Source organism: Plectrocnemia conspersa, unplaced genomic scaffold, assembly GCF_051122295.1.
Source record: "Plectrocnemia conspersa isolate PC_06_02 unplaced genomic scaffold, ASM5112229v1 ptg000006l, whole genome shotgun sequence".
NCBI lineage: Eukaryota > Metazoa > Arthropoda > Insecta > Trichoptera > Polycentropodidae > Plectrocnemia > Plectrocnemia conspersa.
In genome coordinates this window covers 15,273,715-15,295,853 of record NW_028277170.1, presented here as the reverse complement: position 1 = coordinate 15,295,853, position 22,139 = coordinate 15,273,715, and the positions used below count along the sequence as shown (strand labels likewise).

General features: G+C 30.0%; 1 protein-coding gene across 7 annotated transcripts in view; it reads right to left on the bottom strand.

The window, feature by feature from the left end:
• Positions 1-22,139, bottom strand: part of trio (trio Rho guanine nucleotide exchange factor) — a 323,623-nt gene that overhangs the window by 124,503 nt on the left and 176,981 nt on the right. For all 7 annotated transcript variants that reach the window (XM_088188191.1, XM_088188194.1, XM_088188195.1 and 4 more), the window contains exon 25: positions 14,583-14,850. In XM_088188191.1, coding sequence (XP_088044317.1) covers positions 14,583-14,850 — 268 coding nt within the window. The remainder of the gene's footprint in view (positions 1-14,582; positions 14,851-22,139) is intronic.

Here is a 22,139-nt window from a genome sequence, read left to right as displayed (position 1 = left end):
CCGTAAAATGATTTTCGCGATATTTTGATCTCATTTTATTACCGATGAATATTCATAATGTCTGTGTGAAAGCCAGAAAAGTAGAGACTAGTGGACTTGTAAATTCTGTTCTGGTCTGTTGTGCGATGATATTATGTCTGTACTAAAATAATAATATATACGTACGTCATCATTATTAGTTCATGACAGGGTTCTCGGATATTTTTCCATTACTTAACCGGGTACCCGATTCGTTTCCGGTTAATTTTTGTCCACTATCATATACTGACACAGAGATATAATTTATATTATATACGTATATTAAAAATTAAAGTATTTGATTTTCGTATTTTGCTTAAATAGTATTTGAATAAAAATAATTGAAATGTTTGAATAGAAAATTAAAACCGATGTAAATATAGTTAATAATATTTAATTTAATAGATATATTTATTTACACATAATATATAATGATAGATATAAAGAAGCAAAAAATATTACAAATTTATATTTTACTACGTAAAATGCTTTATATATTATACATTTCATTACATACATATGTAAGACTTATTTAAATAAAATATTATTAAATTTAATATATATTTAACATACCTATTTATGTGTAATTTTTATCAACAACCTATGTATATACACATATTATTTAATCATTAAAACAATAATATACGTATGTATTTTAGGATATTTTATAATGGTTAAACTGAAAATTGTATAAATATGATTTTATGATTTAAATTAAATCCTATTAAATATTTTTTAAATAATAGATTTGAAAGTTAAAATATTAAAACTGTATGGGTGTATAATTAAAACTTTTACAATAATTAATTAAATATATATAATTATAGTTATTTATTGATTCTTGATTTAAATTAATTTTATTTACAGAATACAGATCAATTTAGAATTGGATCTGAGAAACAATAAGTGTAGGTTCAATAAAATATATAAGTAAGAAGTGGCGGAGGGGCCCTAAACTTCAATCGTCTAATTAAAAGTAGTATGTACACTGTAAAACTACAAGATTAGATAATTTTAATATATGAATTTGCTTATCGTAAAAACACGTGAAAGGGCTCACCTGTCCCAATATATTGTTGACAGCAAAAATATTTTTTAGTATAAGCCAAAGGATTAACAGAAGCTTTATAAAGTGCCGATCATTGTCAACTCTCGCGGATTATAAACTTGAAAGTATCATACAATTTTTAATGAAATTTTTTTAATATTCTATTTATGAATCACTTAATTTTAAACAGAATTTGTTCTTTTCTTATTTCAAAAAGTAAGGAATAAATATTTTTGTTACTTCTAAATCGATAAAAAATATTAATTATCTAATCAAATAATTTATTCTGTGTAATTGATATCAAAACTGCATTACTTGTACCCGATTCCGGTTCCACCCGGGTCAGAAGTGTTCGACTCGATATTCACAACTCGCAGAAAAAATATAAAAGGTATTTGCCACATCAATACATTTAAAAAAAAAAAAAAAAAATAAGGCTATAAATAAAAGGAGTTTAAGAGTATTTAGTAGCTAATGCAGAAGAGAAATTTACCGATGGGAAATTAATCAAGGTATGTTTAACTGTTGCAGCCGTAGAAATGTGTCACGGCAAAATATATTTATTTCAATATATCAGCCTTTCAGCGAAAACAGCTGCTAGAAGGGTTGAGCACATTGTGAGTAACATCAATAGCCAATTAAATAGCGAAGTCGTTCCGAATTTTTTATCGGCTCTGAACGCCCTTGCTGCATCAAGATTATCTCAAGAAGTCATATGTCTTATTATAACAAGTGCACTTATTAAAAATTTAATTTAATCCTTAAATTACACAGAATAGCAAATAGTTTTTGTAATTAAAGGGTTACCAGTTAATTTTTACGTGAATTATTGGTTTGCACCAAATTTAATTGAAAATGGAAACAATAACCTTCAAAACTTATAATAGAAACAACAGGCAACGGCACCCCGCGCAAATTTAGGACCCAATGGCCCTACGAACACTGCTCGGTTGCTGCTGTTTATTTAAGTAATCAATGCTATATTTGAAGTGAATAAATAATTAGCTGGAATGGAACAACTACAGATGAAAATTATTTAATGAAGTTAAGAATAAGTCAACAAAGTACAATCTGAAGTGAAATCAACTAAAATGTGTTAAATCCGATGGGGTAAAAATAAGGATAGTAAAAATGCAAGGTGTTGAAAGCCCCTTATTATTTATTGTATTATTCACCAGCAAATACTAGCGGTTAACTTTATTTACACTCGTAAACCGTCATTGGTTCCGTGATTTTTTTATTAGAAATGGAAGTCAAATACCCTGACTTTTTCTACCATATAGCAGTACGATGGCTCTGTCACGGATAATTTTTATTGAGATTTTTTGAAGGAGCGACTGAAATATGCCCCAACGAAAAAATAAATACTGAATGGCTTTGGAAATTAGCCTTTGTAAAGATATCATGGTATTTTCAATGAATTTAACTTAAAACTACAAGGAAAAACAGTGTTCATATATGAAAGTTACATCGCGGTAAAGCTTTTTCGACGACAACTGGCGTTAATTGAGTCACAATTGACGTCAAGCTGCTTTGTTTTTACCATGGAGTAAAAAAAATGAAATTGGTAAAATTTCTATTCCCACAAAAAAAAAGAGAAAATGTCGTGAAAGAGTTTTCCAATTCCCGCATTAAAGGATTATAGGAAGTGTCGTGATGCGCAGCGGAATTAAAAATACTTTTTAAATGTTTATTATACTGGGTTGACTATCGAAAAATAATATCATCTGATTTCTTAAATATAACGTATAAAAGAAGCTGTGAATAGTAGTAAGTAAACATTCTTCAGTTTTTCGCAGCGCAAAAGAGGGGGAGACAGCTTTAATATATGCCAGTTGCCGCGAATCAATCACTCGGAGGGGAGTAATATTTCCGGAACCTGCACAGAAATTGAGATATACATACTAGGTATACTATATATTATGCACTAAGCAGCGATCGATGACGGCGTTAAAATCATAAAAGAAAACGTAAAAGAAAGCACTGAAGCGTATGAACTGTATATAAAGCTCAAATGTAGAACAGTTTGCATTTGAGCTGATGTAGCGTTTCATCGCATCTCGGAATTAATCTCCGGATGCATTTTTCTTTTTAAAAGGCGGACAATCTTCGTTCATAAGAAAGAACTTTTAATTTAGGAGAAATTGTTTTTGCTAATGTGATACAATAAGGTACTTAAAAGTAAATTTTCGGTTAGGTCAGTTTTTATGTTATGCTTCATATTGTAATTTGAATTAGTTATCGAGAGATTTTTCAACGTTTTTAAAATCACAAAATAGCGAGGGCGCAAACAGAAACAAATAATTGCTAGGTAAAATAATAAGTTTTTTAACAAGGTAAAAAATTTAACGAGAGGATTTTATTTTTATGTGATACGAAGAATATGCACACGAAATGGTAGAGCTAACGAAAGTTTGTCAAACGTTAATCCTGAGCTTTAGTTATAATATATTATACACAATATGCAATGCAAAATATTTTAAAATTTATTGTTACTCATAAATAAGGTAAGCTAAACAGAAAAACTATATATGAATTTACGTAGAGAGTATACTAATATGACAAAATACATTTTAAATATAGTTCGAAGTAGTTAAAAATGGCTAAATAAGGATATAGTAAAACTAAAGCATTATCTTAGAGCTAGAACGGTTGTCTACATATTTTTCTGTTGTTATAAAGAATTTACTTTTCGCCATAGGTTCGATTCATGAACCAAAAATACATTTTTAAGTCTCTCAGCTTTGAACAGTCTATAAATAACCTTATCCTCCATATCAACTCCTAGATCCAAAAAGGCAAATATAGTGATTTATTTTAAAAAAATATTAAAAAGCGTAAGCCGAATGCGTTACAACAGGGTAAATATGCACCAACTAGGCGAGTCAATCAGATATAATGAATACATACAAGTATTAAAACCATCAGACTTTTTAGTCTAGGAATCGGTGGAATTAAAAATTAAATATACATTACTTTGTAATTAGAGCCAGTTTTTAATAATAGCGCAATTTTATAAATAAAAATTCGAGTATGTTACCGTGGCGCGAACCCGCGGCCTCTGTGTTACTAGTCAATACCACACAAACTACACTATTTCTTTATGAGTATCGTACCAATGAGATCAACAAATGTTTAGAATGCATTGCATCAAACTGCCAATTAATGGTGAACATCAGAATGAACTACAAGCTTAAATGAAGAAGCAGAAAATAGGAAGAGTCGTTATATATAATTTATTCAAACGTTACGAGTGATAATCATACCACTCTCAGCGAAGCAATAGGGTGGAAGATTTTATCTTAACGTGCCAAATTATGACATACAAAATAACGCTCACGAGACATACAATACTCATATTAATTATATTCGTTTCGAAAGGATTAAACGCTTACGCTTTCAACACAATCTTTATTATATAAATAAATGCCAATTCAATCGAGTATACAACGAACGCGTCATATTGAGTTACGAATCCTAATATACTATTTTTTAAATATTATACACAATCGCTCGCCGAAGTAAACGAGATAAGCTAACAAAGAGTTATATATAAATCCTTACACACGTCAGTATTGTGTTGAATAGCGTCTGATAAGATACATTTGAGCAGTAATTATCGACAAATGCTTCACTGTTTTAATAAGGCCATTCATTAGCATAGCTTATATAATTTTGAATTTAGTTAGGTATATCGTATGACCCAAGTCAGATACATAATAGTTTTGATTGATGTATAATACGATACGCAAATTTTAAAAATATTACTTCGTAGACACACTACAAATCAACACCATCCGAAACTTACAATATATATTATATATACATAAAAAGTAAGCTTATTTTCATTTTAAAATATTATATTGTTATCTATTGCTATTTATTTTCTGCAATCAAATAGCAGGCAGTCTTGACTGGCGTTTTCGCAAAAAAAATCACTTATCGTCCTAATGTGAATACATTAGGAAGACCCTCGGTTTATATTATGGGTCGCCCGGGTGCGAATTGGTGATAAACTAAGTCCTCCTAAGTTTCAAATTAATCAATGCGGAAACACTTTCATGTTATCAACATATGAAAAATATTCCGAGTATGCATGTATGTCGATGATAGAGAGAAAAAAGAGGAGATCTTTGTGGTACTCAAAAATGAGCGAAATACTATAGTCGGAGCGATGATAAATATCATAGCGATAAATCCTAAATAATCAATCGATATTATGAAAAGATAAAATAAAGTAAAACCTATATGGAAAGAAACATTGTTATTTAGATCTAGAAGCTGTACAAAACTAAGCGAAGCGAAAGTGTTAATAATTGAGTAAATACACTTTAATTTGAAGCAACTCATTATATGATATGCTTAATTATAACCCTTTTCATCCGTTTTTATGAAATCTTTATATCCTTCGTTTTACTCACACATATTGCTTCCAGGAAATTTTGGACGCATTCCGTTTCTCATTGTATTTGTAAAGTTTCAAGTATTCTATATATTAATTATATTTATGATCTATCAACCCATATGTTTCTTGCAATGCTTAATTTATTCGTTCTATGTATTATTAGGTATTACATATAAATCTGTAATTTAATTTTACAAACCGCTCTAATATTTTTTATTATAAAGAAACCCACAACAAAAGTAATATTAAATATTTATAAGGCTACGCTTTTTCGATTGAAAACAACCATACAACTTTACGTAAGTTAAAATTTAATTACGTTAAAACATTATGCGCCAGGTGGTATTCATTTTTTTTGTGACGCGTGACGTTTCCAAATGCATATTGATTAAATTTTCAGTTATGTATGACCACAAACCAAAGTTTAATCAATTCAAAAGCACTTTAAATCATATGATTTTATAATATCGATCGTTCATATTTTACGAACTACGTTATTTTTACGTTTTAAAATTTAAACGATCATCGATAATCTAAATAATAACAAAAGTAGTTAATAGCGACACGAATTGTCTAATTCAAAAAGCATTTGATTTTTATATTTTATGATAAGAAAACCTTATTGGAAAATTACAATTTACATAGCTAATAAAAAAGATTTAACTTAAATTGCTTTGAAGTTAAGCGGCCCCACCATTGACGTGATCCTTTGTTGGTGTGATAAGGCAAATTTTTGGATAACTGATTATTGTCTTCCTCTCGAGGTTTCGATGGAGATTAGCACACCAGTATATTACTCTAGAACCTTTGTATATTATATCGATAGCTGGATACCGTAAGTCTATACGAGTTTCATGACCTGTTAGTATAGCATTCATTTTTATTAGAAGCGATGAGATTCTTCCCATTTTCTGAATTTTATATCATTCTTCTCTTTATTTGACATGTTATTTTTAGTATCTGGTGTCATTTCCAGATTCGAGAAAGAAATAACAACATTGAGTTACGCCGGCATATAATTTATTAATATCCATTAATTTAATTCACAAGCACTGACTTGCTCTAATTTAGTTTGGTTATTGATTTTATGTTATTATCACCAACAGCTAAGATTGAAGTATCTTATGCAAATGTGGCTATAATACTTATAATGCTTCATTTAAAAAATTAAAATATATATCACAGACCTCAATTCATCGAAAGGATCTGTTGAGCACACGCAGAAAATTAAAAAAAAAAACATAAGTACATTCCCTGTAGATTTAGCACATAAAAAGTATACTTTTAATAATGTAACGAAACGCAACCGGACAGAAAGCTTTCGCAATATTCCTGGCAGTTTCAAAGTTTCGATTAATATTCAAATCGCCTAGAATTTTCCAGGCGACACTAAAGGGATTGAACTTTGGAAATGTGAAAATCCTCGAGGATACTATTTATGCAATCACGTTGGATTTGTTTCATGTGGCATCTTATTTTTCATGTAATAGACAACTTTTTAGTAACAGTATATTAATACTATACTATGATCATATTTTATATTTAATAAAAGATATATATATATATATATGTTGTCGATTCAGCATTATGTTGTAATAATCAAGTTATCATTACTAAAATTGCTGAAGTACATATGAAGCGTATTCAATAGAATCATGTTGACTTTCTTTCAATAGGTCAACAAGGACCATAGGTCACCAAATTCGATCGATTGCACTGCCGATAAAAGGCCGTCTTTAAAAACGATTAAATCTTCGGAGGATTACTCAATCAACGATAGTTGGAATGTCGCACTTATAAAAAAACAAATACAACTGATTCTGGCAATATACATATATTACTTTTAGCTTCAAAATTTATTTGATTAATATTATTTTTAACTGCATCAGTTTTAGAGTGAAGGATTAATATATATTTTATAGGAGCTGCAAGAAACAGGTTTCAACTGATTTTATTATTAAGAGTTAGGAACATAACGGATGAAATATTAGTCGAATGATTATTTAGGATGTAAATTTACAGCATTTTTGTTTTTGTTGATTTAAAACGTCTGTGACATATTTTATTATTGTTTAGAAGAGGTTATCAGGGCCGCATTGCCTAACAATAAATTGTCAAGGGACGCATATAGAATTTTCTATTAATTTTCTACAGTGTAACCCATATTACTAATGAGTCGATTACAACTTCACCTTTTACACAAAATATGATATCATATGTGAACACTGAGATTGTTTTATGATATCGGGGTAACAATATAGGATTAAATAATGAAAAGAGCGATGCAAAGAATATTTTAATGATGCTAGTCTAAATTTTTGTTTTAATTTGTCTATATACAAGAAAAAATAAACGTGTTAAACGTCATAAACAAGGCATATTCGTAAAGGACAGGGTATTTTTCATTATGTATTATAGTTATAAACTTATGGAAGTCTAATAATGACACTACAATAAATAATTCGTAAAATTTCAAATCTATCCATTATATGTATCTGTTCGCAGGCAGTGTGTCGATAGCAACTGAGAATAGAGTAACAAATATACTGAAATGCAGTTGCAGTTTTTTTATTTTCTAAAGCAAATGATAAAAGAGCAATTAAAGCTGCATATTTTTTCTGTTCATGTGGCTTTGTTCAGATAGTGTTTCTTTCTATTCTCAGATAGGCACAATTTTATTTCAAATGGCGTTGCTGTTTGAAACATTCAATTCATAATCTGATTTTTATCAAGAGATATCTCTTATGCCTGCACTACACTCTCTGGAAGTTGGCCAAGGTTGGCCAAGGATGGAGAATATAGTGGGTTATTTCGGACGAGTTCGGTTCTGCCCGCTCTAAAATCTCTCGGAAGTTGTCCGAGGTTACCGAGAATGAGAAGTAAAGTGGGGGTAATTCAGTCGACTTGGCCAGCTTCGAGCGCTTCCGAACATTGTCAGCAAACGGACCGAAGTCAAAGAAACTGAAGTCGGAGCTGCTCTTTCGAGCGCGAGCGGTGAGATACTTCCCCTTTCGCTCTCTCGCGTGTTAAGTGAGAGTAAGAAAGAAAAACGAGTAACTCGGTTTAATTTCAGTATGCGCGTAGGCGTCCTATGGTTAACACGCATGTCGAGCGCTGCATTGTGGTCCGGTGGTCAAGTTATAATACTACATGCTTATCGGGGACTTCAACAGACTTTTACTGACATCTTTGAATATTTTAGGGCACCAAAAGGGATTAATTATATTTTTGATAGTATATTCTTCTAACAGATATCGTTATTATATTTTTTTTCATATAAAATTAAATAATTAAAAAATAATTAGTGGTACTTGATTTTGTTAAAAAAATCGTTTCGAATATCCTTATGTATTTTCCTAGATCGGTTTATATAAATGTCACACCATAACGAATTCTTATTTAGAATCGATGGCGACAAATTCTAGGATAGTCACAGATGTGGTGTTTAATATTTACGACCGAAAAGTTTTCACTGATATTGTATTGGTGAGTGCCCACACAAACTTTTATGATTATCAGTAGCGTAATTTTAATAATATGACAATTTAAAATTTGCGATTATTTGGCGCATTTTTCGATTGCGCGCAAATATGCCAGCTATACATGACAGTAGCGACCGTGCGGACGTCATTCACGCCCGTCATCCGGACGGCATATGAAATTTTTGGCAGTGTGGCCGTTACTCGAAAGTCGGCAACCTCGGCCGACTTCAGTTGAACTTTGGTTCGGACAACTTCCAGAGAGTGTACTGCAAGCATTATGTTCAGTTCATTTAAACGAGAGGTGATATTCACTAAGAATGTTCAATTACCCATTTTTTGAGTTCCTGACAATTTAATACAATGTACACAGTGACACCGTAGCTAGTTTTTAAAAATTTTAAAAGCTTAAAATGTTTAGTGATTTAATCGCAAATTTATGTTGTTTAATGCAAACGTTTAGAATATTGACTATTTTAATGTCGCTTTATTGAAGTAAAATGTAATATTATACTCCATGATATGGAAATTATCTATCTTTTTTTGCTTCGTCATCCACTAGCTTCGCTAATCTTTATTTTACTACATAAAATTGTGATGAAAAAGCGAAATATTGCTAATGTTGCTTTTTCTGCTTCACTTTAGTGAAACTAGGGAAGTCTGTTCTTCGGTAATATAAAATTATTTGCCAATTCCCCGAAATAAGTTGCCCGTTTTATTGTCAGCTTCTGAAAGCTTTTATTGTATTTTAAAGCTTAAACAGTAATACAAAACATTTAAAATGCAATTCAGTTTTTATGACTTAAAATTAATTAAGTCATAACTGAATATCGTTATTCTCAAAATATTTCTGCTGTTAAGTGAGCAAGAAGTAGTTATAAATCATTATTAATTATTAAAAATCAACTATGGGACAATAGCAATTGAATACAATTTTATTAAGTATGATGATTTAATTAAAGACTTTTCTGAAGTGAAAGCTATAAAAGTGTAATATTCTTTTTCTACACGGTATACGAAAAGCTATCGATTCTCAATCGCTTAACTTCGTAAATTTGTTGCTTTGCTTCAGCAATTCTGTTAATTCGGCCAGTTAAGTAAAATTGATACACCCTTGTAAAAAAACTCGACGATCGCGAATCGCGTAATTAATTATCGTAAAAACAAAGAGGTCCTTTCTTGCCAAAAAGTCCATTTTTTCCCTTTCCCCTTTCGATCCTTTATGAAAGTGTATTCGTGTTCGTCCCGCAAACGAACAACGAACGTCGGTTACAATAGCTATCCGTTGCTGCTCGTTTTAATTAATTCGTGGTGAAAAATTCATTGTGTCTTCTCGGATAATGGAGCCGGTATCCAAAAATTTCACCGAGGTATTGTGTGCGTAAGGAGAGAACGGAAATTTCGGGGTCGAATTTTTAAAGATTCTCTAAGCCAATAAAATTGGTAAAAAAATAATAACAAATGTAGATCTTACAAGTTCCAAGCCTCCGTAAGCATATATATTTGATGATGATATTTTTACAACCTTTAAGAAAGTCACAATAGCCAGATGGGTACAAAAAAACTTGCAAGTGTGATCTCCTTTACTTCCACCGCTCATTGCTTGACCTTTATTATCCTAGGAACACTTTGAGGTCGATTATCTCCTTAGCGATAACCTTGTTGTGTTTATCTTATGTAACCTTTGAAAAAATTATTTGTGGAAAGATACACGTATAAAGAGGGTCAAAATAGTCATATGAAATTATTGACGGTGAGCGATGAAATGGGTATGGCGAGGTAGACGCGCGAAGAGGGTCAAAATAGTGACACATACGTCAACGTGTGTTTATGATGAAAAGAAACCAAGCGCGATATTTTTTTTAAGTACTGTGCTATCAAATCTTAAGATAAAAATAATATTAACGAATTAAGGGGAAAAAGCATAAACAATCTATTTAGAAACCGAATGTTTAACAGCCTTGGAAGATTTTCTTTACGCCCGATTAGAACCTTAACACATATTTTTCTTGTCAGAAAACAACATATATGTACATATAAAGATCGTCATTAAATTATGAAACACACAAATAGACAGTCTTGGCCATAATAATGGGGCACCCCTTAAAATAGTGTATAACTCTTTACAAGTGAATAGTTTGACCGAAATATTTAAGTATGTAGTTTTAACCGTAATTCTGAGAACTATACAAAAGAATTTGTCGTTTCTAATTGCGCACTTGAGTTTTAAAAAGAGATTTGAGGTCTAATTGTTCAATCTCGCTTTAATGGCCGCTATAATTTTTTTATTTAATATTTCATATTGAGTATTATATAAGCATTTGCAAATGCGAATTAAGTGAAACTAAAAGAGCGAATAGTTTTGTTGCATATTATTGACTGAATATATCGGAAATTAAAAAACATATTAATTATTCACGACATGCTGTCCAAAATGACATATGTGGTTCTTACAAATCGAAGCCAAGAACTGGAAGAAAACGAAAGACCAGGAAGATCGAATGTTGGTTCGCGAGAAACGTCTGATGCTCCTTACTAAGCAGGTATTGCACATTGATCTTATTTGTATTATTTTTTTGTGTATGGTAATCATATTACGTGTTTTTTTAACACCGTGACGTATTAGGGTAACCTGATTTAATATAAATAAATAAATGGCAATGATTTATAAATTAAAAAGGAATTTAGTAATGGGTGATTCAATTAATATACGAATTATTATCAAAACATGGACTTAAAATTGGACAGGAGTATTAAATTGAGTTTCATTTGCACCGTTGGCCAGTGTCATGGAATGAAAAGCACTCTCATTTGATTGATAGGTTGACACCTGATGTTGCATTTAATTTTCATATTTCGGTAAAATTGAACAGCAGCGAATATTGAAATTCAAACTAGCGAAACTCTCTCTGCACTACTAGCAATTATTATAGTTAACGTTCTAAAAACGGAAAAGGATGTCAGCTTTGTATATGCGTAGACCAGTGAAATGGAATAATTCGTTGATTTAGGTCACGTATGATCCCTTTTCGAGTTTTCTACATAAATAAAACGCTTTCGGCTCGGACGAGTGTCTCTAGATATTTTTTTCAGATTTTACAAATAGATTAATTTAAAACAATTTGTGCTAATTCTTACATTACAAGCAAATAACTAATTTTGTTCTTGACAGTAAGTCTGCGTTTTTAAAAGTGCGCGTTAATTGAGTTGAAAATTAAAACGTTTTACTAAATTATATATTCTCCATCTCTTTCTACAATTATTCTCTACATATTACAAGGATCTAAGTAGATGCTGCGCCCATTCAGAGTAAACAAGGGCATGACATTGAATGGAGAGCAAGCGTTAATTACGTGGGTTTAAAATATCGAAATAAAATATATACCTCTACTTAATAGCATAATTGATACGACTACTGTTAACAAACACTGAAATACTAGTGAAAATATCGTTATTTTTTATAAAAAGTTATACATTTTTGCAAATGTAAATGGGAAAGCCTGATATGTAGTGTATAAAATGTACCGTTTCGCTTCAAAAAAGTAGATATTAAATCACAAAAAAATTAGTTAATTTACCTATGTACCTAACTGTGATGCATATAACATTTAAATTGTATTTCGTAATTAAACAATGTCCTGCCTCTGCGCAAATATAATCCGCGAACCGCAAAGTGTTACGGCCGTAATGACGATTATATTTCGCGAATGACACAATCAGTCAACACGCAAGCAAACAGAAAACTCTGTTTTGACGAGCGGTTAAATATTAAACTTTTAAAATTCATCCGCTGACAAGATTCATAAATTAATATTATAATGATGATTAAAATCTTAAAGTTAATTAATTCGCAATATTATAATGGTATCTTTTCACACATTTTTTTAATATAAATTTTAAAACAATTTGTTTTTAAGCATCGCGTATACAGTGAAATACAAATGTATTATGTTATGTAATCTAAAGCGAAATGAAACGGAGTTTTCACCCAAGGGGTTAGAAAAAGGTTGTGACGGGAGTTAAACGATCGATGAGTTTTATACACGTGTAAAAATATCATATATGATAAAGTATAAAAAAATTGATATAATAATTTTCACATATATATGTGTATATATATATGTAAAAAATAAATATTTCAAGAGGTGAAAAATAAATTTTACGTAAAACACAGGCAATCATAAATACGCGCTTATCTGAATTGAACACGGTAGTAGTGTAGAGTGGAAATCTAGCGTTCAATACCTGGGCGTAATTCAAAGCTCCAAGTGTAAATCGAATCAGCACATTTTAGTACCTGCCACTATCATGACCCTTAGACCAATATTTATTATAAACAGCGCGTTATTAACACCAAAAAAAAACACTCTTATTCTAAGATGCAAGTCATCCATAAAAAGTTAAATTTTCTAAATCTTTATAAAATATTAAATACTTTTAAAATTAGTAGTATTACAGTTATATCTTGCATTTAAACGAACAATAATACTAATGTTATTTTTCTATTCTTCCTATGTATCGAAAATGTGTATATTTATACATTCAATATATGAGTCGCTTAAAAACAAAATTTGACATATCTCATGTTGATCAAAATATAGATAATAGCGTGCAAAAACGCATTACTTCTCAAAATCATAAGAGGTTAAAATCTATTCATAATTGGATTTTTTAAGCGCTTAAAAAACATTTACCGTATATTTATAAAAAATAAATTCCAATCCATCCACAATTTAGTTTGAATACAAATATGATATAATTGTTTATTTGTCAAATGTGTTATCGATAAGATACATTTCAATCAGTGAAATTTTATCTTGTATACAAACGATATTCCAAAAATTAAAAATACGTGTTTATCTATGTACGCTGACGATACAGCTATTTTAATCAGTGCTTACGGTTTTAAACCAATCGCGAATAAATTACAAAAATCTTTTGAAATCTTAAATATATATTTTGAGAGGTGGAAAATTAAAATTAACTGAATTAAAACAGAAGCAATTATTTTCACAAAACGTAGACAAACTTTGCCAACACCTTTCCTAAATCAAAGGGTAATAATGTCAAATGGAAAACAAGCATTAAATACACGGGCTTACACTTAAGCGGCTTGCCGCTATTGCGGCCCTTAGACCGATATTTAATAATAATAAAAAAGTAAGTAAATTTTAATCTATAAACAATTAAATAGACCAGTATTTTCATTGTTAGTGGATTTTTTCTTTTAAGCAATTAAAAAATTATCCTTACTTTTGAGAATATTAAGAATATATTTATTATGAAAGATTAAAAAGTAAAGGTTCGCGCCCCTAGTTTAGCTCTAAATGAAGTCTGGGATCACACACTAAAGATAAAATTCCAAAGCAAGAAAGCCAGGACAACGCTCACTCGAATGACTTATAATTCAGTCAAGTTGTGCGATATTCAAAAAAATACCAACTCTTACACCATGGTAAGAACATAATCATTTCATTTTTATTCAAACCAATATAGAAAATAATAATAAATATTTATGAAATTATGCATAATAAGACAACTACTAGATAACCACTTTTGTTTTTAATTGACTCATAAATGTTTTTGTGACATATTTTTTTACTTTACTATGTAAAATATTAAAAAAACTGACCTTGTACTGGTTCAGGAGCTGGCTTCCTGGATGGAGACGTATGCGTTTGAGTCTTGAGTACAGCCAATGGCACGTAACCCTCCTTAGACGTGCTGTCATCGTAGACGCGAACGTAGCACCAATCGGAACCCCTGGCTGGAGCCGACGCTGCTCCGTTGCCAGCGTCAGAGCCCACCATCTCCACCTGCTGTCCCTTCTGGACGCTCAGCTCACCCTTTACGGTGCTGGAAAAGTCGGTGATCACCCATGTCGCTTCAATACCCAAAGTCTGCAAAAAAAAGATTGGGTTTATACATCGAAAAAGTCAATTTTAATTCATGTTTAAATATAACGCCTCTCGTGTATTGCGTGCTTAACATCCCCGGCGTAAAGTAAGCAGAACTAAGAGTTGAACGTTAATACTGTTAGAAACCCCAGAGGCAATCAAATCTATTGTCCCGCAAACAAACTGGTTTGAATCGTTTCGATCGTTCGACCCTTTGTTTGCATTGAAAAACAAACTGTTGTCAATGGAAGCTCTTTTGTCATTTTATAAATACGCGCTAATGGAAAATAAAATAATTAGTTTAAAACGCGTGCTCTTTCCAGCTGAGAATATAACTATTATGGAAAAACAGTAACTTTTTAACTATATATAAATAAACCGAATTAAGCAATAATAGTGCAACGTTAATTACAGCGAAAAGAGTATACAAATTCTTATTTAAAAACTGGATGACATGAATGTGCATTCCAAAAAGCATCTGCATGGGCAGTGGGAGAGGTTCCAGATGTAAGTTTCTCCTGAGTGTATATAATATACATACATATTCTTTTATATTTGAAAATAATTGCTGATTTTTAAATTCCAATTTCAAATATTTATACGCCATTTGTTTTACATTTCAAAGTACGTGTTTCTCTGTATTCCTAATTTAAGAATAAATGTTTAGAATTCAATATGAAATAGGAATGTTATTATTTAATCATTCATTTCGTATTTACTAGTTTCAGACAGCTACGTCCGGCTCGCCTTTTATGTGCTCTGCAGTATTGTAACACAACGAGCAGGCCAATCTATCGTATTGTATTATGTTACAGGCGCCGATTCCGACGCATTAGCCGCAATTATCAATTGTATCCGCGCCGTAATGTATTGTGTACAGATTTGATTGACTTGATACACATACGAGCGTTTTACCGATCGCACGTGCGATCCGAGCTTAATTGGCGAGCTTCCAAATAGCTCGAGAGCTTATCTCGAGACGCGGAAAAAAATGTTTCGTTATTTTAATAACGCGGCAAAGGACGTGCGTCTTCGGCCTTGAATGAATCGCGTAATACATACAAACTAGCTTTACATGGCGTAACATACTTCATCATACTTTAAACTGATGCAATGTTGATTCAACTTCAAAATATTTGTAGGTCAAAAGACACATTACTTACAATTAAGGCAAAATATTAGATCTTATTATCAACTGTTCATCATCGTTAAAATGGATTAAGAAGGGGTTTGAATCAAACATTTTTTTAATTATTTGATCAATAATTAGTAACAGCAAAAGGGTTACGATTATGTTTATATTACTCAAAGAAAGTATATAAACATATTTTACATTGACATTAATCAAAAATAAAAATGTATATTTAAACATTGAAATGAAAGAATACCAGGGCGAATACTCTCTTCTATGTCGCAAACGTAAACTGAATATTAAAAATAAGCTCCTTTTTGAAGCCACAATAAGATCTGTCATTTCACATGCATCTTCCGTTTGGGGATACATATTACGTTCAAAAGAAAATACGCAAATAGACTTCATGCACGGCAAAATATTTCATTTAGAATGGCGACAAATGCTATACCGATCCTAAGATACACTGAGAGATCACTTTAAATAAATAAAAAGCATCGTTAATAGTTAAAACCACACAAAAACGCACTGGAATTACATTTTTATTATTTAGGATGAGGCTCGGTACGAGTTTTTAACTAATGGGTTTTCACAATAAATAAATGTTAAGCAAATTGCTGCATTTAATTATCCACTTAAATAGTATGTACAAACAATATATATAAATATGATCATGATAAATTATTATTTTATGTACTTTACTATTATTGCATATAACTAATACATTTTAATACTTTGTGGTTTTTTATAGAGTTAAGAATAATTTACTTGATACAAATAAAATTGTTTTTGTTTTCTAGCTATTAAATATTGATCTAATATATTTATTCTACTAGTATTAAATCTATTGTAATCGCATATCAAATACGTTGGCGATCAAGCGCTGTGAGAATAAACAAATCTAGGAGAAGTAAAATATCAATATTGTTATTGTTTAATTTGTTGACGATAGGGAGACGTGGGGGCATTCTATAAATATACCGAAGATCACTGTAATAAACAACACTCATTTCAACAAAGATATCTGAAAATTTTTCGCTAACCAGACAGTTATTTATAGAATTATGTTTATTGTAAGGGATTAACCTAAGTAGTGTTATGGGCGTAAGATATCAAAATAAATAATATTTTGCAGTATTGACGTATTTCTTAAATTTATTTAACATTTAACACGAGTAGAAATAAATAAATATACCAGAGATAAATGTTATTGAGATATTCTACAACAAATATGCAATAATTAAAATATAATTACATAAATAAATCGCATCTTAATACCATAAATATCACAATCATCTATTACATTAATGTTTTTAGAAAAAAATATTATATAAAAACAGATTTACAATTTTATACGCGATCCTTTGGCATAAGGTTCTTTTGAAAAATCGTGACTGACAAAAATTAAGAGTAATATAGAAATATATTTTATTGGAATAAAGCTAGTGGTATAAAAACTTAGGAGACATTCAGAAGCAGTCGATGAAAGTCGATATTTTGTCAAAAATTATGTTTAAAAAAAAAAGAGATGTCGCACGCATTTTTAAAAATATTTTTATAACATAATGTTATGCACGAATGAGTGTAAAGAGATAAATGTGACAAAAACCTTTTTGTATACAGTCATCTCATTGATTTTTATTGGCACTCCTAGATAATACAATAAAGGATCAGCGTATAAAGTATTTATAGAAGTACCTGAGTGTCTTCTTATTGTATGAAACACATAATGTGCATAAATAATCAGACGGATTATTGGTTTTAAATGTCAGCAATTTAGGTCAAATTTGACCTGCTTGTTTATTATATTGCAAAAAAAGTATTAAGTCGACAATAGTTAATAACAATTTTTCGCAAAATTCGCAAGCATGCATTAACATTCTACAATATCTTAGCACTGAACCAGTTTGACTTTGAATGAATAGACATATTTTAGATAAGCCGTCTAAATAATGTTTAAAGATACTAATATGAAAATTAGGCATAGTTGTAATTTAATTGTAATGTAATAAAAAGCAATTCAAAGTCAAACAAAAAAATGAGCAAATTTCTACAAAAGATAATTACAAAGTAAACATTAAAATAGATAATGATATAATTAAAATATTTGATATATCGAACCAATAATTGACGGGGTATTCGAATACTTTGGTTTTGCTAATAAATAAACACAGTAAAACATGCGAGCTATGCTAGGATAATATTTTCGTTTTATTATTACCAATTAATTAAAATAATAATAATGGCGATACCGGTATTGGCTGTTTTTTTGCTTCGGTAATACCGGTAAGTCTAGACAGTGGAGCAACATTTGAGTACAAAGCTTAGATCGGCAATAAATATAGCAAAGCTGAGCATATGCAAACTAAATCTCAATCTCCCCTCTAGTCTTAGACGGATTTTTTCAGTGTTTTGTTTTCGTCGGGTTCACAATAGCTTTTTGAATACACCTCGATAATATGTTCACGCTTTAAGAAAAAAACATCTTTGACGATCGGTAACTAGGGAATTCAAATAAAAGTGGTAATAGACGTATGCTTTATCGTATTGTCTGGCGCGCATCTTCTCATAAAAAGTATTGATTTTATTGGCAGTGATAATAGGTATTTAACGAATCTGGCTTTTTATGATACTGTGATTTATGTGGTATTTAACTTTTCTAAATGAATTAATAATTATGTAGTGGGAGATTTATATTTTAGTTGTTCAAGTGGTCGTTATGGTGATCTCCAAATTGAGACTAATGGCGCAGGTGATTGATTGAAAGCCCTTACATACATTTGGTTAGAAAGCAATAAGAGTATGTCTACATTATATAGGTAGTGAATAGGTGAAAAATATAAAAATATGTCATTTTAAAAAATAAAGACCCTTGTGTTTTAACAGGTGAAAGCGGTCATTTTGTCATATAAAAAAGTCATTAAAATCTTATATACACTTCTGCGGAATATACGTTTCACTAAAAAGGGGGTAACCCGTGCAAATGAATTATGCCAAGTATATATTTTCATTGCATTATATAATTATGATATAATAACTACATTTAATGTTAGTCGAAATATTTTTTTTATAATTTCATATACATTCATTTTAAAAAATAAGAAGTTGCTAACTTATTTTTGTTTATTGTGATTATTTTATAAAAGTCTTCTGTTGTTACTTGTGAACTGTTTCATTATAAAATGGATACACAAAGAAACTCCAAATATTATGTAAATAAAGCTTATCTTAAAATAAAACGCTTTAAAAACAGAATTTTTACTTTTTGAAAAACTCTTGTATTATTGTATGCTATCACAATACCTCTAGTATACAAACATATAGCTTGTACAGAAAACTCATTCAAAAAGTCTCCAGGTAGTCAGTCGTCCAAACACTGGTATTACAATAATGAAGTAGATAGCTAATGAGCTCTTATTACATCGAAGCATCCCTCACACCACACATATGTGTATATATATATATATATTAATGAATATTTTTTCATTTGTAAAGATAAAAGAAAAAAATAATTAAGAAATATGCAATAATTAAAGCGAATTTAGATTATACTGCCGGAGGCTATGTATCTAATAGCGAGACACAATATCCAGTAAGATATAAAGCATGTCTCATCGTGTCGTTTCATTATAACTCGGCTCGGTCTAGAGGCGTCACTTTGGATTATGCTCAATTAGCTACACACCCTTAACAACTACCCTTATCTTTTCTCCGTCGAATTCAAGATCAATATCCACGAAACCCTAATCATCTGTCTATATAGTAGAAGGACACCTTAAGAGGCACAAGTATTTCAACATTATCAGTTTTTTTAATGGTGTCGACACTTATTAAGTAGGAGACTTGAATACATATTTTACATGATATATTAGTATCAGCTGTCCTTTTTGTATAGTTGCATTACTGTTTTATTTAAAAACTCCAGTTAAGTCCTCTAAGAAAAAATATCGTTTATTGGAAAAATACAATTTAGCTAACATAGCCAATAAGAAATATTAATACATCAACTGGTAGGTCACTGGTAGAGTAAGGGGTTCAAATACACTACCATGCGTGACTCCAGTCTATTTTTTAACTAAGAAGAAACAGTCTGCTTAATTTTAAAATAACTACTTTTTTGGCTACGTATTCGTTTGTATTATTAACGTTTAATTTTCATGAAAGCTCTTTGAGTACGGTGTGATCAAGTCATATTCAGGAGCTTTCTTCAGATTGATTTTAGTTTTTTCTGAACTTCACAGTATTGTGAAAATATATATAGGGAAAAACGCGTATAATTACATATGTACTCACGTATTATCGGTATTTTTTAAATTAGTCAAAAACAACGTTTCCCAAATGGGGTTCCACTAAAGCTGAGGTAATATAAATGAGGTTTGCTTCTATTTTTCTATTATTTTTTTCACTCAAATTACAATGGAATCACGGGTGTTTTTTTATTTTTTATTATTAAATAATATTGTAGGCATAAAAATGGTTAAAAACCAATAAATTATCACATTGCATGATTTGTTAATAAATTCATTTAAAACAGATGCGTAATATATTTTTAAATAATTGTGTTTTTTAGCCAACGTGGTATGTCTTAAATTGATGCTTGTCGCATATGCGGATACAACATAATATAATATATAAAAATAAAAAATATAACTTATTAGCTGCGTTGACATATTATAATGGGAAAAAAATATATGAACACGCGTGAATAATAACTTTTTGGTACAATATAAAAATGATTCATAAAAACACAGGTTAGTATTACGGTCCAAATTAATCTCTATGCTATTACTTAAAATATTAATTTATATTTATATACTTCCAATGTTACATTGTTAGTTTCAAGCTAATAAAAAGTTATTTAGTGTCCATTTTACTTATGATATTTTGAGTTTAGAACCAATTCATCTATATTTTTAATGGTCAGCATTTAAACGGCTTATTAGCTATTGCATAATCATTTTTAATCAATAACGCAATCTAATAAATTTCTTGAAGAATTTGGCCCGTTTGCAAATTTACCTTATGTGTACGGTATTTTATGGTAAATATCGCCAAGTTTCTATTTTTAATTTAAGCACTCAATGCAGATTACCACGTTATGATATTTAACAAAAAATATATGCCAAATGCATTACTATAATTACTTTAAATTAAGGAATCGTTCAGATGTTTCACTTCATTTTCGTTAATAGCTAACATAAATATAAAATATAAAATTTATTTGATTGTCAAATAGGCAATTAAATTTAATATTTCTATGCATTTACCATAATATATTCGATCATTTTAGGTTATTTAGAAATGTACCACTATGTAATTAAACAAATATTTAATAAACTATTATTCTTAAAAATGTCGTATTTAAGAGATCAAAAAAATTTTTTTTTATGCGCAGATTTATTCTAATATATTTTGCTTGTGGTGTACCTCGGAATTCTAGCAAGAGCTCTAGTTAAATTATATATTTTGCTACCATATAAAAGTGCACTTAAACTGTTTATCACTTGTTCTACATATCTACATATATTATATATATACACATTCGTTTTCGAGCAATGCGAGTGTGGTAATTTAAGGGAGCACTCAAAGCCAAGCATAATGTATAATTATATTAATTTGTGGTAAAAAAATATCAGTTGACATTTCGCCACTGAACCAAAAATCATAGTATTTAAAAATCGCATTGAATATAAATTCAATGGTCGTGTTTGCGATCATTTGCATTTGATTGTGGTCAAAGTCTAATTAAACCAATTTCAGTGCCCTCAAACGTCGTTAAAATTATTAATAATCAAATATATCAAATCTAAAAGACTAGCCTCATAATCAAAGAAGAAGATAAAAACTTTATTGAATACTATACTGTAGAAAAAATATCACTATTAGTTTTTTGTGAATCGAACTTAATTAGAATACTATTTATTTAATCTATACCGTAAAAACTCATTTTTAATAAATAATTAATTCTCATTGTAAAATATTAAAATAATTAATCAAAGTATCCTTATGAAATTCTTTCAAATTATAATGGCATATGCAATATATGTACTTATATAGTAATACGCACTAATGAGATATAAGTTTATTTATAGAAAATGTATCGGCGTTATCCCTGTGATCCGAAGATGTAAAGGTTTCGATTAAATAATATTTTTGTTCA